The following is an 18755-nucleotide window of genomic DNA, read 5'->3' on the forward strand; positions in this document are numbered from 1 at the left end:
CTCTTGCCTTTCCCTGCTTAATCTTCACAACTTCCAAATGGAGGGCATTGTGATTCACGTTATACTTTGCATATGAGATGATTGATATATTGGCGCTTGATGGTGCCTTGTGTTCCACAAAAAAAATAAAATCAAGTAGGCCCTTAAGTCGTAAAAATTCAGCATTTTTGCATCGACCCAGCAATCTTGGCACAATGGCGGTGCGGGTGAGAGTCGACAAGCCTAGGCTCAGGGCGGCCGGCAAATAAAAACCAGGCGAACTGGCCGTCAGCTCTGGTAACCCAGTGGCAATGCATGATGAGCCATGTCCGGAACCTGGGGTGACTCACCAGGGACATCAGCCCGGTGCGCCATGGCCAGCAGATCGTGCGGTGGTTCGCCACTTCGCCAGGGACATCGGCCCGGCGTGCCATGGCCAGCAGATGGCACGGAGGCTGGCCGCGATGTACTCGCGGCAGTGGAGCAAAAATTTCTCGAGATCTGAGTTGCAGATGCAACACCCAACCCGCGCACATATAGGCACGCTAGGGTCCCTTTAGCATCAGGACTGGGAATCGGTATTGCACTGCTTGATGCCAAGCATGCGACCATGTAGACATAGGTATTCAACCAGGGTCACAAGGAGATTTCAGATCCATATGAGGGGATTTTGGATCCTTTTCGCATATCAGGCGAGCACGAATCTCGGGGCAACACACCCCATATGGGGGGCTTAAACATATGTAGTATGTCAGACAAAACTTTTGAATTGCATCGACAGATTGAGAACGTGGAAGCAACAGGCAGATAGCAAAAGAGAAAAACACTGGAGAGAGAGGAGGCAGACATGGCACAAGGATGGATGGGGGGTCTAAGCCGGTATTGGGCGTGCTATCGTGTCTCTTACGCAGCAATCTTGTCGTAGTCCACCATCAAATACACCTTCATTAGAACCTCCGTGGTGGCCGCTCCTCCGCAACGTTCACCCGCAGAGCACGCCCCTCCAAGCTCTGCAGAATTCAGATAGTAATGTGAGACTCGACACGGCATTAATGATCCCACTAAAACGAGGTTCGATTCATGCAGTTATCATGGTATGTAAAAATGGTAGGGCAATCAAATGATTGCTAACTAACCTGTCCATCGAGGGCAGCGATGGCATCATCAAGTTCCGGCTGTGATGCCATTGTCACGAAACCAAATCCCCGTGAGCGCCCAGTGTCTCTGTCGTAGACAACCCTGGCATCGACAACTTTGCCGTGCTCGCTGAACAGCTCTACCAACCTAGAGTCGTCCACTTGCCATGGCAGGTTGCCCACGTAGATCCTGAATGAAGACCCGGAATCACGGGGAGGCCTTTCCACCCGGGCGCCTCTAGGAGCTGCCTTGTTTACAGTCAACAGCCTCCCGTTCACGTCCTGTCCACGTTAAAGGTCAGTCAGCAAAGCATACATTTTTATACATTCTTTAGAGCATGCTTACATAGCAAAGCACAAATGATTTTGACCTGGGAATTAATGACCTATGACAGGGAACATACAAAATGCCAACTGGTAGCAGCCATTCTATGCAGGTTCCAGTAGGTAAATGCAGAGTATGTAAGGAAAATCGTCCCATGAAGTTATCGAATACACTCACATAGCGATGGAACATCTCCACGGCCTTCTCAGCCTCCTCAATGGTACTCATGGTGACAAACCCAAATCCACGGCTCTGGTCTGTTTCCCTGTTATAAATGACCTGTGCATCCACAAAACAGAATCTACATTTCAGAACAGAGAGAAAAGGCATACACTATCTAAGCAACCGCTATCTGACTGCCCCTCCAACCATACTGATGGAGCCAATACCACGCTAGGCCTGAATTTACAGTAACAAGGCCAGCAACTAATACATTGTTACGCGGAAGGAAATACATCTAAATTGGACCGAAACTTCATGTTAGAAACCACATGATTAAGATTTCTGTATTTCACAGTTTCTGAAAAAATTATGTGCATGCGTAGCAGTTTAACGCACATAAATTCCGATAAAGACTTGAAATAGCATGGCCAGCCAACCTACTCACACAAGCGGCCTGCAAAGAGGCAAACTAGATTCTAGCAGCACAATATTCAGTTAGACATCATTTACGTCCAGGACTGAAGGGCCTGGAAGAATTGAGGCATTCTGTTGACTGAGTAAACGTGTGTGTGCGTACAGACAAGTACCTAGCAAATAGGCAAGGTGTGTGTGCATGAAGGGGGACGAAGCGCTCACCTCGGAGACCTCGACGACGCCGGCCTGCTCGAAGAGCTGCGCGAGGCGCTCGCTGTCCACGTCGTAGGGCAGGTTGCCGACGTACACCTTGGCCTCCTCCGGCGGCTCCACGTACTCCCCGACCTCCTCCACCTCCTCCTCCGCTGCCACGTCCTCCTCCTCCTCGGCCACGGCCGGCTCCTCCTCCGCGACGGCCTCGTCCTCCGGCTCGGCGACGTCGACGGCCGCGGAGGTCTCGAAAAAGGAGTCGGAGGAGGCGAGCGGGGCGAGCGGGCCGCGCGGGCGGGCGGCGCGGAGGCCGAGGCCGAGGCGGCGCGGGGGCGCCGGGGAGAGCAGCACGAGGAACGGCTTCGGGAGCGGGGCCGGGGAGGCGCCGGCGAGCGCGCGGAGGGACGCCGCGGCGACGGAGGCGGTGGTGGAGGACGCCATCGCCATGGACGGTCGAGGAGCAGCGGGGAGAGGGGATAAGGGATTTTCTGGGTTTGGGGAGGAGAAGGGAGGAAAGGAAAGAGAGTGAGGATTTTACGGGATTTTGTTTTATATTTTCCCTCCCCCCTCTCCCTCCTCGTACCCCTTATCCTGCTGGCTGGGCTGGGCTGGGCTGGGCCGGGCCGGGCCAGGCTGCTTTCCTCCATTTGGTTTATAAACTCTTTTGGCTATTATTTTTAGATCTAGCACAATCATGTCAGTTAAAAGTGTATGTTAGTAATTATGTCACAAAAAATAATGGCCAACATTTTATTATACTCCCTCCATCCGGAAATACTTGTCGGAGAAATGGATGTATCTAGATGTATTTTAGTATTCCGTGGTTGCTGTAATTCATAAAGAAGTGATCATGCACATGTACTCACTAAATATGATGGTAGAACATGAATATACCACTCAAACTCCAATGGGGTTGATGACGGAACCTAAATCGATAGATCTCGAGGTAGGGGATCTTAAGCTATATCTCTTGGAACGATGGTAACAAGGACACATGATTTTACCTAGGTTAAGCCTCTCTGAGGAAATAAAACCATGTGTTTTTGCTTGTGCTTAATTGTGTTGGACTATGTACATATTATGTGTAAGACTAGCACGAGATTGTATGATCTGTCTAACTTGTAAGATCTATCTACTAGCCCATCCCCGGTTTATATAAGATGGCGGGGTTCTAGTGAAGAAAATATGCCGTAGAGGCAATCATAAAGTTGTTATTTATATTTCCTTATATCATGATAAATGTTTATTATTCATGCTAGAGTTGTATTAACCGGAAACTTAGTACATGTGTGAATACATAGACAAACTAAGTGTCACTACTATGCCTCTACTTGACTAGCTCGTTAATCAAAGATGGTTAAGTTTCCTAGCCATAGACAAGAGTTATCATTTGATTAATGGGATCACATCGTTGGAGAATGATGTGATTGACTTGACCCATCCGTTAGCTTAGCACGATGATCGTTTAGTTTGTTGCTATAGCTTTCTTCATGATTTATACATGTTCCTATAACTATGAGATTATGCAACTCCCGAATACCGGAGGAACACTTAGTATGCTATCAAACGTCACAACGTAACTGGGTGATTATAAAGATGCTCTACAGGTGTCTCCGATGGTGTTTGTTGAGTTGGCATAGATCGAGATTAGGATTTGTCACTCCGATTGTCGGAGAGGTATCTCTGGGCCCTCTCGGTAATGCACATCACTATAAGCCTTGCAAGCAATGTAACTAATGAGTTAGTTGCGGGATGATGCATTACGGAACGAGTAAAGAGACTTGCCGGTAACGGGATTGAACTAGGTATTGAGATACCGACGATCGAATCTCGAGCAAGTAACATACCGATGACAAAGGGAACAACGTATGTTATTATGTAGTTTGACCGATAAAGATCTTTGTAGAATATGTGGGGGCTAATATGAACATCCAGGTTCTGCTATTGGTTATTGACCGGTGATGAGTCTCGGTCATGTCTACATAGTTCTCGAACCCGTAGGGTCCGCAGGCTTAACGTTCGATGACGATCGGTATTATGAGTTTATGTGTTTTGATGTACCGAAGGTTGTTCGGAGTCCCGGATGTGATCACGGACATGACTAGAAGTCTCGAAATGGTTAAGACATAAAGATTTATATATTGGACGATGTTATCCGGACACTGGATGAGTTCCGGGGGCCACCGGATAAATATCGGAGTGCCGGGGGGTTATCGGAACCCCCGGGGGAACTAATGGGCCAACATGGGCCTTGTGAGAGAGAGGGGAGGGGCCCCTAGGGCTGCCCCCCCTTGAGGAGTCCGAATTGGATTAGGAGGGGGTGGCGCCCCCCTCTTTCCCTCTCCCTCTCTCCCTCTCCTTCCTTCCCCCTCTCTTCCCTTGTTGGAAACATACTAGGAATAGGATTCCTAGTAGGAATCCTAATTGGGGCGCGCCCTATGAGGGTCGGCCGGCCTCCCCCTTGCTCCTTTATATACGGAGGTAGGGGGCACCCTAGAACACACAAGTCAACAGTTGTTTTAGCCGTGTGCGGTGCCCCCTCCACAGATTTCCACCTCGGTCATATCGTTGCGGTGCTTAGGCGAAGCCCTGCGTCGGTAACTTCATCAACACCATCACCACGCCGTCGTGCTGACGAAACTCTCCCTCGGCCTCAACTGGATCAAGAGTACGAGGGATGTCACCGAGCTGAACGTGTGCAGATCGCGGAGGTGACGTGCGTTCGGTACTTGATCGGTTGGATCGCGAAGACGTTCGACTACATCAACCGTGTTTCTTAACGCTTCCACATTCGGTCTACGAGGGTACATGGACACACTCTCCCCGCTCGTTGTTATGCATCTCCTAGATAGATCTTGCGTGATCGTATGAATTTTTTTGAAATTACTGCGTTCCCTAACAGTGGCATCCGAGCCAAGTCTATGCGTAGATATTATATGCACGAGTAGAACACAAAGAGTTGTGGGCAATAATAGTCATACTGCTTACCAGCATGTCATAATTTGATTCGGCAGTATTGTTGGATGAAGCGGCCCAGACCGACATTACAAGACCGCGTTCATGAGACTGGTTCTACCGCCGTGCTTCGCACACAGGTGGCTAGTGGGTGTCTGTTTCTCCAACTTTAGTTGAATCGAGTTTGACTACGCCCGGTCCTTGTTGAAGGTTAAAAAAGCACACTTGACGAAAAATCATTGTGGTTTTGATGCGTAGGTAAGAACGGTTCTTGCTAAGCCCATAGCAGCCACGTAAAACTTGCAACAACAAAGTAGAGGACGTCTAACTTGTTTTTGCAGGGCTTGCTGTGATGTGATATGGTCAAGACGTGATGATATATAAATTGTTGTATGAGATGATCATGTTTTGTAAAAGTTATCGGCAACTGGCAAGAGCCTTATGGTTGTCGCTTTATTGTATGAAATGTAATCGCCATGTAATTGCTTTACTTTATCACTAAGCGGTAGCGATAATCATAGAAGCAATAGTTGGCGAGACGACAACGATGCTTCGATGGAGATCAAGGTGTCAAGCCGGTGACGATGGTGATCATAACGGTCCTTTGGAGATGGAGATCAAAGGCACAAGATGATGATGGCCATATCATATCACTTATATTGATTGCATGTGATGTTTATCCTTTATGCATCTTATTTTGCTTAGTACGGCGGTAGCATTATAAGATAATCTCTCACTAAATTTTAAGGTACAAGTGTTATCGCTGAGTATGCACCATTGCGACAGTTCTTCATGATGAGACACTACATGATGATCGGGTGTGATAAGTTCTACGTTCACATACAACGGGTGCAAGCCAGTTTTGCACACGCAGAATACTCGGGTTAAACTTGACGAGCCTAGCATATGCAGATATGGCCTCGGAACACTGAGATCGAAAGATCGAACGTGAATCATATAGTAGATATGATCAACATAGTGATGTTCACCATTGAAAACTACTCCATCTCACGTGATGATCGGACATGGTTTAGTTGATTTGGATCACGTGATCATTTAGATGACTAGAGGGATGTCTATCTAAGTCGGAGTTCTTAAGTAATATGATTAATTGAACTTTAATTTATCATGAACTTAGTCCTGATAGTATTTGCATAACTATGTTCTAGACCAATAGCTCGCGATGTAGCTCCCCGTTTATTTTTGATATGTTCCTAGAGAAAAATAAGTTGAAAAGATGATAGTAGCAATGATGCGGATTTGGTCCGTGATCTGAGGATTATCCTCATTGCTGCACAGAAGAATTATGTCCTTGATGCACCGCTAGGTGACAGAACTATTGCAGGAGCAGATGCAGACGTTATGAACGTTTGACAAGCTCGGTATGATGACTACTTGATAGTTTAGTGCACCATGCTTTACGGCTTAGAACCGGGACTTCAAAAATGTTTTGAAAAGTCACGGATCATATGAGATGTTCCAAGAGCTGAAATTGGTATTTTAGACTCATGCCCGAGTCAAGAGGTATGAGACCTCTGACAAGTACTTTGCCTACAAGATGGAGGAGAATAGGTCAACCAGTAAGCATGTGCTCAGAATGTCTGAGTACTACAATCGCTTGAATCAAGTGGGAGTTAATCTTCCAGATAAGATAGTGATTGACAGAGTTCTCTAGTCACTATCACCAAGTTACTGGAACTTCGTGATGAACTATAATATGCAAGGGATGACGAAAACGATTCTCCGAGCTCTTCGCGATGCTAAAATCGGCGAAGGTAGAAATCAAGAAAAGCATCAAGTGTTGATGGTTTACAAGACCACTAGTTTCAAGTAAAAGGGCAAGGGAAAGAAAGGGAACTTCAAGAAGAATGGCAAGCAAGTTGCCACTCCCATGAAGAAGCACAAAGCTAGACCTAAGCCTGAGAGTGAGTGCTTTTACTGCAAAGGGACTGGTCACTGGAAGCGGTACTGCCCCAAGTATTTGGCGGATAAGAAGGATGGCAAAGTGAACAAAAGTATATATGATATACATGTTAGTGATGTGTACTTTACTAGTGTTCATAGTAACCCCTGGGTATTTGATACTGGTTCAGTTGCTATGATTAGTAACTTAAAACAGGAGTTACAAAATGAACAGAGACTAGTTGAGGGCGAGGTCACGATGTGTGTTGGAAATGATTCCATGGTTGATAAGATCACTATCGCACACTCCATTTACCTTCGGGATTAGTGTTGAACCTAAAATAAATGTTATTTGGTGTTTGCGTTGAGCATAATATGATTGGATCATGTTTATTGCAATACGGCTATTCATTTAAGTCAAACAATTATTGTTATTCTGTTTACATGAATAAAACCTTCTATGGTCATACACCCAAGGTGAATGGTTATTGAATCTCGATCGTAGTGATACACATATTCATAATATTAATGCCAAAAGATGCTAAGTTGATAGTGATAGTGCAACATACTAGTGCCGCTGCCGTTTAGGTCATATTGGTGTAAAGCGCATGAAGGAACTCCATGCTGATGGGCTTTTGGAATCACTTGATGCTTGCGAACCATGCCTCTTGGGCAAGATGACTAAAGACTCTGTTCTCCGGAACAATGGAGCGAGCGACTGACTTATTGAAAATAATACATACCGATGTATGCGGTCCGGTGAGTGTTGAGGCTCGCGGCGGGTATCATTATTTTCTAACCTTCACAGATGACTTGAGCAGATATGGGTATATCTACTTAATGAAACATAAGTCTGAAACATTTGAAAAGTTCAAAGAATTTCAGAGTGAAGTGGAAAATCATCGTAACAAGAAAATAAAGTTTCTACGATCTGATCGCAGAGGCGAATATTTGAGTTACGAGTTTGGCCTTCAATTAAAACAATGTGGAGTAGTTTCACAAACTCATGCCACCTGGAACACCACCGCATAATGGTGTGTCCGAACGTCATAACCGTACTTTATTGGATATAGTACAATCTATGATGTCTCTTACCGATTTACCACTATCATTTTGGGGTTATGCATTAGAGACAGCTACATTCACGTTAAATAGGGCACCGTCTAAATCCATTGAGACGACACTGTATGAACTGTGGTTTGGCAAGAAACATAAACTGTCGTTTCTTAAAGTTTGGGATTGCGATGCTTATGTGCAAAAGTTTCAGCCTGATAAGCTCAAACCCAAATCGGAGAAGTGTGTCTTCATAGGATACCTAAAAGAAACTGTTGGGTACACCTTCTATCACAGATCCGAAGGCAAGATCTTTGTTGCTAAAAGTGAATCCTTTCTAGAGAAGGAGTTTCTCTCGAATGAAGTGAGTGGGAGGAAAGTAGAACTTTATGAGGTAACTGTACCTTCTCCCGAATCGGAAAGTAGTTCATCACAGAAATCAGTTCCAGTGATGCCTACACCAATTAGTGAGGAAGTCAATGATGATGATCATGAAACTTCAGATCAAGTTACTACCGAACCTCGTAGGTCAACCAGAGTACATTCCGCACCAGAGTGGTACGGAAATCCTATTCTGGAAGTCATGTTACTAGACCATGATGAACCTACGAACTATGAGGAAGCGATGATGAGCCCAGATTCCGCAAAATGGCTTGAGGCCATGAAATCTGAGATAGGATCCATGTATAAGAACAAAAGTATGGACTTTGGTTGACTTGCCCGATGATCGGCAAGCCATAGAGAAAAAAATGGATCTTCAAGAGGAAGACGGACACTGATAGTAATGTTACTATCTACAAAGCTCGAATTGTCGCAGAAATGTTTTTGACAAGTTCAAGGTGTTGACTACAATGAGATTTTCTCACTTGTATCGATGCTTAAAAGTCTGTCTGAATCATGTTGATAATTGCCGCAGTTTATGAAATTTGGCAAATGGATGTCAAACCTGCATTCCTTAATGGATTTCTTAAAGAAAAGTTGTATATGATGCAACCGGAAGGTTTTGTCGATCCTAAAACTGCTAACAAAGTGTGCAAAGCTCCAGCGATCCATCTATGGACTGGTGCAAGCATCTCGAAGTTGAAATATACGCTTTGATGAGTTGATCAAAGCATATAGTTTTATACAGACTTGCGGTGAAGTCTGTATTTACAAGAAAGTGAGTGGGAGCACTATAGCCTTTCTGATAAGTATATGTGTATGACATATTGTTGATCGAAAATGATGTAGAATTTTCTGGAAAGCATAAAGGAGTGTTTAAAAGGAGTTTTTCAAAGAAAACCTCGGTGATGCTGCTTACATATTGAGCATCAAGATCTATACATATAGATCAAGACGCTTGATAAGTTTTTTTCAATGAGTACACACCTTGACAAGTTTTTGAAGTAGTTCAAAATGGAACAACCAAAGAAGGAGTTCTTGCCTGTGTTGCAAGGTGTGAAGTTGAGTAAAGACTCAAAACCCGACCACGGCAGAAAATAGAAAGAGAATGAAAAGTTATTCCCTATGCCTCAGTCATAGGTTCTATAAAGTATGTTATGTTGTGTACCAGACCATTTTGTGTACCTCACCATGAGTTTGACAAGAGGGTACAATAGTGATCCAGGAGTGGATCACTGGACAGCGGTCAAAATTATCCTTAGTGGAATAAGGAAATGTTTCTCGGTTATGGAGGTGACGAAGAGTTCATCGTAAAGAGTTACGTCGATGCAAGCTTTGACACCGATCTGGATGACTCTAAAGTCTCGATCTAGATACATATTGAAAGTGGGAGCAATTAGCTAGAGTAGCTCCGTGCAGAGTATTGTAGACATAGAAATTTGCAAAATACATACGGATCTGAATGTTGCAGACCCGTAGACGAAAATTTCTCTCACAGGCAAAACATGATCATACCTTATTACTCTTGGGTGTTAATCACATAGCGATGTGAACTAGACTCTAGTAAACCTTTTGAGTGTTGGTCACATGGCGATGTGAACTATGGGTGTTAATCACATAGAGATGTGAACTATTGGTGTTAAATCATATGACGATGTGAACTAGATTATTGACTCTAGTGCAAGTGGGAGGCTGAAGGAAATATGCCCTAGAGGCAATAATAAAGTTGTTATTTATATTTCCTTATATCATGATAAATGTTTATTATTCATGCTAGAATTATATTAACCGGAAACATAGTACATGTGTGAATACAGAGACAAACTGAGTGTCACTAGTATGCCTCTACTTGACTAGCTCGTTAATCAAAGATGGTTAAGTTTCCTAGCCATAGACATGAGTTGTCATTTGATTAACGGGATGACATCATTGGAGAATGATGTGATTGACTTGACCTATCTGTTATCTTAGCATGATGATCGTTTAGTTTGTTGCTATTGCTTTCTTCATGACTTATACATGTTCCTATGACTATGATATTATGCAACTCCCGAATACCGGAGGAATGCTTAGTGTGCTATCAAACGTCACAACATAACTGAGTGATTATAAAGATGCTCTACAGGTGTCTCCGATGGTGTTTGTTGAGTTGGCATAGATCGAGATTAGGATTTGTCACTCCGATTGTCGGAGAGGTATCTTTGGGCCCTCTCAGTAATGCACATCACTATAAGCCTTGCAAGCAATGTAACTAATGAGTTAGTTGCGGGATGATGCATTACGGAACGAGTAAAGAGACTTGCTGGTAACGAGATTGAACTAGGTATTGAGATACCGACGATCGAATCTCGGGCAAGTAACATACCGATGACAAAGGGAACAACGTATGTTGTTATGCGGTTTGACCGATAAAGATCTTCGTAGAATATGTGGGAGCCAATATGAACATCCAGGTTCCGCTATTGGTTATTGACCAATGATGAGTCTTGGTCATGTCTACATAGTTCTCGAACCCGTAGGGTCCGCATGCTTAACGTTCGATGACGATCGGTACTATGAGTTTATGTGTTTTGATGTACCGAAGGTTGTTCAGAGTCCCGGATGTGATCATGGACATGACGAGGAGTCTCGAAATGGTTGAGACATAAAGATTGATATATTGGACGATGTTATTCGGACACCGAATGAGTTCCGGGGGTCACCGGATAAATATCGGAATGTCGGGGGGTTATCGGAACCCCCGGGGGAACTAATGGGCCAACATGGGCCTTGTGTGAGAGAGAGGAGGGGCCCCTAGGGATGCCCCCCCTTGAGGAGTCCGAATTGGACTAGGAGGGGGCGGCGCCCCCATCTTTCCCTCTCCCTCTCTCGCTCTCCTTCCTTCCCCCTCTCTTCCCTTATTGGAAACCTACTAGGAATAGGATTCCTAGTAGGAATCCTACTTGGGGTGCGCCCTATGAGGGCCGGCCGGCCTCCACCTTGCTCCTTTATATAAGGGAGCAGGGGGGCATGATACGTCTCCAACGTATCTATAATTTTTGATTGCTCCATGCTATATTATCTTCTGTTTTGGACATTATTGGGCTTTATTATTCACTTTTATATTATTTTTGGGACTAACCTATTAACCGGAGGCCCAGCCCAGAATTGCTGTTTTTTTGCCTATTTCAGAGTTTCGTAGAAAAAGAATATTAAACGGAGTCCAAACGGAATGAAACCTTCAGGAACGTGATTTTCGGAACGAACATGATCCAGAGGACTTGGACACTACGTCAAGAAATCAAACAGGAAGCCACGAGGTAGGGGGCGCGCCTACCCCCACTAGTACAAAACAGGGCTTTCATCACTGGGCAATATTCACATTAGTCCCGGTTCAGTCACGAACCGGGACTAATGTGAGCATTGGTCCCGGTTCGTGCGGCTAAGGCATTAGTCCCGGTTCACCTGGGCCCTTTAGTCCCGGTTGGTGCCACGAACCGGGACTAAAGGGTGCGATGCCCATTAGTACCGGTTGGTGGCACCAACCGGGACTAAGGGTTAGTCCTTTAGTCCCGGTTGGTGCCACCAACCGGGACTAATGGGCTTTGAGGCATTAGTACCGGTTCATGGCACGAACCGGTACTAAAGGGCCCATCAAACTCTACCCCCCCGGTGGACCGCCTTTTCAGTTTTAGAAAAAACAAAAGAAAATGATGGAAATGTCAAAAAAATAAAATAAAATAAGTTTCCCATGTGATATGTGGTCTAGTTGTCGGGAAAATTAACAAATATGAATTTCGACTTTATTTGCAAAATCTCTCTGGAATTTCTTAAAATGGGCATAACTTTTGCATACGAACTCGGATGAAAAAGTTTTTTATATGAAAAATCATCTACTCGAAAAGTTACATCCGAATTTAATTGGGGGAACCACGTTAAACATTTTCAAAATCCTCAAAAACCTAACAGAAAAAAGATACGGGGCTTTTAAGATCTGAAGAGGCAAAAAAATTCAAAAAAATTCAAATTGTGGTCAAACTGTGGTCAAACAATGGTCAAAGTAATTATTCTAGAATATTAGTGTTACTAAATAATTATTTCAGTTTTTTTGAATTTTGGTCAAATCTGGTCAAACTGTGGTCAAACTGTGGTCAAACGGTGGTCAAACAATGGTCAAACTAATTATTCCAGAAATATTAGTGTTACTAAATAATTATTGTTTTTTAAAACAATAGTTTCAAACTCAAACAGTGAAATGTGTCACTTCATGCTCAAGCTAAATTCCTGAGGGTTAATAGAATTGACATCTTACTATTGTCAGGAAAACAACAAGTGCAGACTTGGAAACGAGGGAGAATAGAACCTGGAAGTTAAGCGTGCTCAGGCTGGAGTAGTGAGAGGATGGGTGACCGTCCGGGAAGTTAGATGATTTGGAATGATGAGGGGTGATTAGAGATTAGAGGATAAATTGAGCAGCGATGAGGGGTGGTGATTAGAGATTAGAGGTTAAAATAATTCAAAAATTTGAAAATTAAAAAAAATTCGCAAATTTTTTTTTCAAAAAAAAATATCATAAAATTTCCTTTAGTCCCGGTTGGTAACACCAACAACAACCGGGACTAAAGGTGGAGCTCCAGGCTGCGTCCACGTGGACGGCCTTTAGTCCCGGTTCGTGTAAGAACCGGGACTAAAGGGGGGAGGCATTAGTAACGACCCTTTAGTCCCGGTTCAAAAACCGGGACTAAAGGCCCTTACCAACCGGGACAAAAGCCCCCTTTGCTACTAGTGCCCCCGCAGGCGCGCCCTCCACCCTAATGGGCCCCACGTTGCTCCACCGACGTACTTCTTCCTCCTATATATACCTACGTACCCCCAAACGACCAGATATGGAGCCAAAAACCTAATTCCACCGCCATAACTTTCTGTACCCACGAGATCCCATCTTGGGGCCTGTTCCGGAGCTCCGCCGGAGGGGGCATCGATCACGGAGGGCTTCTACATCAACACCATAGCCTCTCCGATGAAGTGTGAGTAGTTTACCTCAGACCTTCGGGTCCATAGTTATTAGCTAGATGGCTTTCTCTCTCTTTTTGGATCTCAATACAATGTTCTCCCCCTCTCTTGTGGAGATCTATTCGATGTAATCTTCTTTTGCGGTGTGTTTGTTGAGACCGATGGATTGTGGGTTTATGATCAAGTTTATCTATGAACAATATTTGAATCTTCTGAATTCTTTTATGTATGATTGGTTATCTTTGCAAGTCTCTTCGAATTATCAGTTTGGTTTGGCCTACTAGATTGATCTTTCTTGCAATGGGAGAAGTGCTTAGCTTTGGGTTCAATCTTGCGGTGTCCTTTCCCAGTGACAGTAGGGGCAACAAGGCACGTATTGTATTGTTGCCATCGAGGATAACAAGATGGGTTTTTTTTTATCATATTGCATGAATTTATCCCTCTACATCATGTCATCTTGCTTAAAGCGTTACTTTGTTCTTATGAACTTAATACTCTAGATGCATGCTGGATAGCGGTCGATGTGTGGAGTAATAGTAGTAGATGCAGGCAGGAGTCGGTCTACTTGTCTCGGACGTGATGCCTATATACATGATCATACCTAGATATTCTCATAACTATGCTCAATTCTATCAATTGCTCAACAGTAATTTGTTCACCCACCGTAAAATATTTATGCTCTTGAGAGAAGCCACTAGTGAAACTTATGGCCCCCGGGTCTATTTTCCATCATATTAATCTTCCAACACTTAGTTATTTCCGTTGCTTTTATTTTACTTTGCATCTTTATCATAAAAATACCAAAAATATTATCTTATCATATCTATCAGATCTCACTCTCGTAAGTGACCGTGTAGGGATTGACAACCCCTTATCGCGTTGGTTGCGAGGATTTATTTGTTTGTGTAGGTGCGAGGGACTCGCGCGTAGCCTCCTACTGGATTGATACCTTGGTTCTCAAAAACTGAGGGAAATACTTACGCTACTTTGCTGCATCACCCTTTCCTCTTCAAGGGAAAACCAACGCAGTGCTCAAGAGGTAGCAAGAAGGATTTCTGGCACCGTTGCCGGGGAGGTCTACGCAAAAGTCAACATACCAAGTACCTATCACAAACCCTTATCTCCCGCATTACATTATTTGCCATTTGCCTCTCCTTTTCCTCTCCCCCACTTCACCCTTGCCGTTTTATTCGCCCTCTCTTTTTCGTTCGCCTCTTTTTCGCTTGCTTTTGTTTGCTCGTGTGTTGGATTGCTTGTTTGACACGATGGCTCAAGATAATACCAAATTATGTGACTTTACCAATACCAACAATAAAGATTTCCTTAGCACTCCGATTGCTCCTCTTACCGATACTGAATCTTGTGAAATCAATGCTGCTTTGTTGAATCTTGTCATGAAAGATCAATTCGCCAGCCTTCCTAGTGAAGATGTCGCTACTCATCTAAATAGCTTCGTTGATTTGTGTGATATGCAAAAGAAGAAAGATGTTGACAATGATATTGTTAAATTGAAGCTATTTCCTTTTTCGCTTAGAGATCGTGCTAAAGCTTGGTTTTCGTCTTTGCCTAAAAATAGTATTGATTCTTGGAATAAGTGCAAAGATGCTTTTATCTCTAAGTATTTTCCTCCCGCTAAGATTATCTCTCTTAGAAACAATATTATGAATTTTAAGCAACTTGATCATGAACATGTTGCACAAGCTTGGGAGAGGATGAAATTAATGATACGTAATTGCCCCACGCATGGTTTGAATTTGTGGATGATTATACAAAAAATTTATGCCGGATTGAATTTTGCTTCTAGAAATCTTTTAGATTCGGCCGCGGGAGGCACTTTTATGGAAATCACTTTAGGAGAAGCTACTAAACTCCTAGATAATATTATGGTTAATTATTCTCAATGGCACACTGAAAGATCTACTAATAAAAAAGTGCATGCGATAGAAGAAATTAATGTTTTGAGTGGAAAGATGGATGAACTTATGAAATTATTTGCTAGTAAAAGTGTTTCTTCTGATCCTAATGATATGCCTTTGTCTACTTTGATTGAGAATAATAATGAATCTATGGATGTGAATTTTGTTGGTAGGAATAATTTTGGTAACAACGCGTATAGAGGAAACTTTAATCCTAGGCCTTATCCTAGCAATTCCTCTAATAATTATGGTAATTCCTACAACAATTCTTATGGAAATTTTAATAAGATGCCCTCTGAATTTGAGACTAGTGTTAAGGAATTTATGAATTCGCAAAAGAATTTCAATGCTTTGCTAGAAGAGAAATTGCTTAAAGTTGATGAATTGGCTAGGAACGTTGATAGAATTTCTCTTGATGTTGATTCTTTGAAACTTAGATCTATTCCACCTAAGCATGATATCAATGAGTCTCTCAAAGCCATGAGAATTTCCATTGATGAGTGCAAATAAAGAACCGCTAGGATGCGTGCTAAGAAAGATTGCTTTATGAAGGCGTGTTCTTCAAATTTCTATGAAAATAAATATGAAGATCTAAAAGTTATTGATGTGTCCCCCATTAAATCTTTGTTTTGCAATATGAATCTTGATAATGATGGGACCGAATATGATCCACCTTTACCTAGAAGGCGTTCCAAAAATTCGGAGTTTTTAGATCTTGATGCTAAAATTGATAAAAGTGGGATTGAAGAAATCAAAACATTAGATGTTAATGAACCCACTATTTTGGATTTCAAGGAATTTAATTATGATAATTGCTCTTTGATAGATTGTATTTCCTTGTTGCAATCCGTGCTAAATTCTCCTCATGCTTATAGTCAAAATAAAGCTTTTACCAAACATATCGTTGATGCTTTGATGCAATCTTATGAAGAAAAGCTTGAGTTGGAAGTTTCTATCCCTAGAAAACTTTATGATGAGTGGGAACCTACTATTAAAATTAAGATTAAAGATCATGAATGCTATGCTTTGTGTGATTTGGGTGCTAGTGTTTCCACGATTCCAAAAACTTTGTGCGATTTGCTAGGTTTCCGTGATTTTGATGATTGCTCTTTAAACTTGCACCTTGCGGATTCCACCATTAAGAAACCTATGGGAAGAATTAATGATGTTCTTATTGTTGCAAATAGGAACTATGTGCCCATAGATTTTATTGTTCTTGATATAGATTGCAATCCTTCATGTCCTATTATTCTTGGTAGACCTTTTCTTAGAACGATTGGTGCAATTATTGATATGAAGGAAGGGAATATTAGATTCCAATTTTCATTAAAAAAAGGCATGGAACACTTCCCTAGGAAGAAAATAAAACTACCATATGAATCTATTATGAGAGCCACTTATGGATTGCCCACCAAAGATGGCAATACCTAGATCTATCCTTGCTTTTATGCCTAGCTAGGGGCGTTAAACGATAGCGCTTGTTGGGAGGCAACCCAATTTTATTTTTTTGCTTTTTGCTTATGTTTAGGAATAAATTTTTGATCTATCCTCTGGTTAGATGTGTTTTTATGTTTTAATTAGTGTTTGTGCCAAGTTAAACCTGTAGGATCTTCTTGGATGATAGTTATTTGATCTTGCAAAAATTCCAGAAACTTTCTGTTCACGGAAATAATTGTTAAAAATCACCAGAATGTGATAAAATATTGATTCCAATTGCTGCTGATCAATAAACAAATTGTCTAGGTCGTCCTATTTTGGCTGATTTTTTGGAGTTCCAGAAGTTTGCGTTAGTTACAGATTACTACAGACTGTTCTGTTTTTGACAGATTCTGTTTTTCGTGTGTTGTTTGCTTATTTGATGAATCTATGGCTAGTAAAATAGTTTATAAACCATAGAGAAGTAGTAATACAGTAGGTTTAACACCAATATAAATAAAGAATGAGTTCATTACAGTACCTTTAAGTGGTCTTTTTTTTTCTTTCGCTAACGGAGTTCACGAGATTTTCTGTTAAGTTTTGTGTTGTGAAGTTTTCAAGTTTTGGGTGAAAGATTTGATGGATTATGGAACAAGGAGTGGCAAGAGCTTAAGCTTGGGGATGCCCATGGCACCTCCAAGATAATCTAAGGACACCAAAAAGCCAAAGCTTGGGGATGCCCCGGAAGGCATCCCCTCTTTCGTCTACTTCCATCGGTAACTTTACTTGGAGCTATATTTTTATTCACCACATGATATGTGTTTTGCTTGGAGCGTCTTGTATGATTTGAATCTTTGCTTTTTAGTTTACCACAATCATCCTTGCTGTACACACCTTTTAAGAGAGACACACATGATTCGGAAATTATTAGAATACTCTCTGTGCTTCACTTATATCTTTTGAGTTATATAGCTTTGCTCTAGTACTTCACTTATATCTTTTAGAGCACGGTGGTGGATTTGTTTTATAGAAACTATTGATCTCTCATGCTTCACTTAGATTATTTTGAGAGTCTTAAATAGCATGGTAATTTGCTTAAATAATCCTAATATGCTAGGTATTCAAGATTAGTAAAAACTTTCTTATGAGTGTGTTGAATACTAAGAGAAGTTTGATGCTTGATGATTGTTTTGAGACATGGAGGTAGTGATATCAAAGTTGTGCTAGTTGAGTAGTTGTGAATTTGAGAAATACTTGTGTTGAAGTTTGCAAGTCCCGTAGCATGCACGTATGGTAAACGTTATGTAACAAATTTGAAACATGAGGTGTTCTTTGATTGTCCTCCTTATGAGTGGCGGTCGGGGACGAGCGATGGTCTTTTCCTACCAATCTATCCCCCTAGGAGCATGCGCGTAGTGCTTGGTTTTTGATGACTTGTAGATTTTTGAAATAAGTATGTGAGTTCTTTATGACTAATGTTGAGTCCATGGATTATACACACTCTCACCTTTCCATCATTGCTAGCCTCTTCGGTACCGTGCATTGCCCTTTCTCACATTGAGAGTTGGTGCAAACTTCGCCGGTGCATCCAAACCCCGTGATATGATACGCTCTTTCACACATAAACCTCCTTATATCTTCCTCAAAACAGACACCATACCTACCTATTATGGCATTTCCATAGCCATTCCGAGATATATTTCCATGCAACTTTCCACCATTCCGTTTATCATGACACTTTCATCATTGTCATATTGCTTTGCATGATCATGTAGTTGACATAGTATTTGTGACAAAGCCACCGTTCATAATTCTTTCATACATGTCACTCTTGGTTCATTGCATATCCCGGTACACCGCCCGAGGCATTCATATATAGTCATACTTTGTTCTAGTATCGAGCTGTAATCATTG

General features: G+C 42.4%; 1 protein-coding gene across 1 annotated transcript; it reads right to left on the reverse strand.

The window, feature by feature from the left end:
* Positions 1-684: 684 nt before the first annotated feature.
* On the reverse strand, positions 685-2791 carry LOC109761106 (28 kDa ribonucleoprotein, chloroplastic). The gene is made up of 4 exons (XM_020319897.4): positions 2239-2791; positions 1618-1719; positions 1116-1397; positions 685-989 (listed from the first exon to the last, which is right to left on the reverse strand). Exons 1-4 carry the CDS (start codon positions 2671-2673, stop codon positions 927-929), a joined length of 882 nt encoding a protein of 293 aa, XP_020175486.1. The 5' UTR covers positions 2674-2791; the 3' UTR covers positions 685-926.
* Between the last annotated feature and the right edge of the window lie 15964 nt (positions 2792-18755).

The sequence above is a fragment of the Aegilops tauschii genome, chromosome 5 (assembly GCF_002575655.3).
Source record: "Aegilops tauschii subsp. strangulata cultivar AL8/78 chromosome 5, Aet v6.0, whole genome shotgun sequence".
NCBI lineage: Eukaryota > Viridiplantae > Streptophyta > Magnoliopsida > Poales > Poaceae > Aegilops > Aegilops tauschii.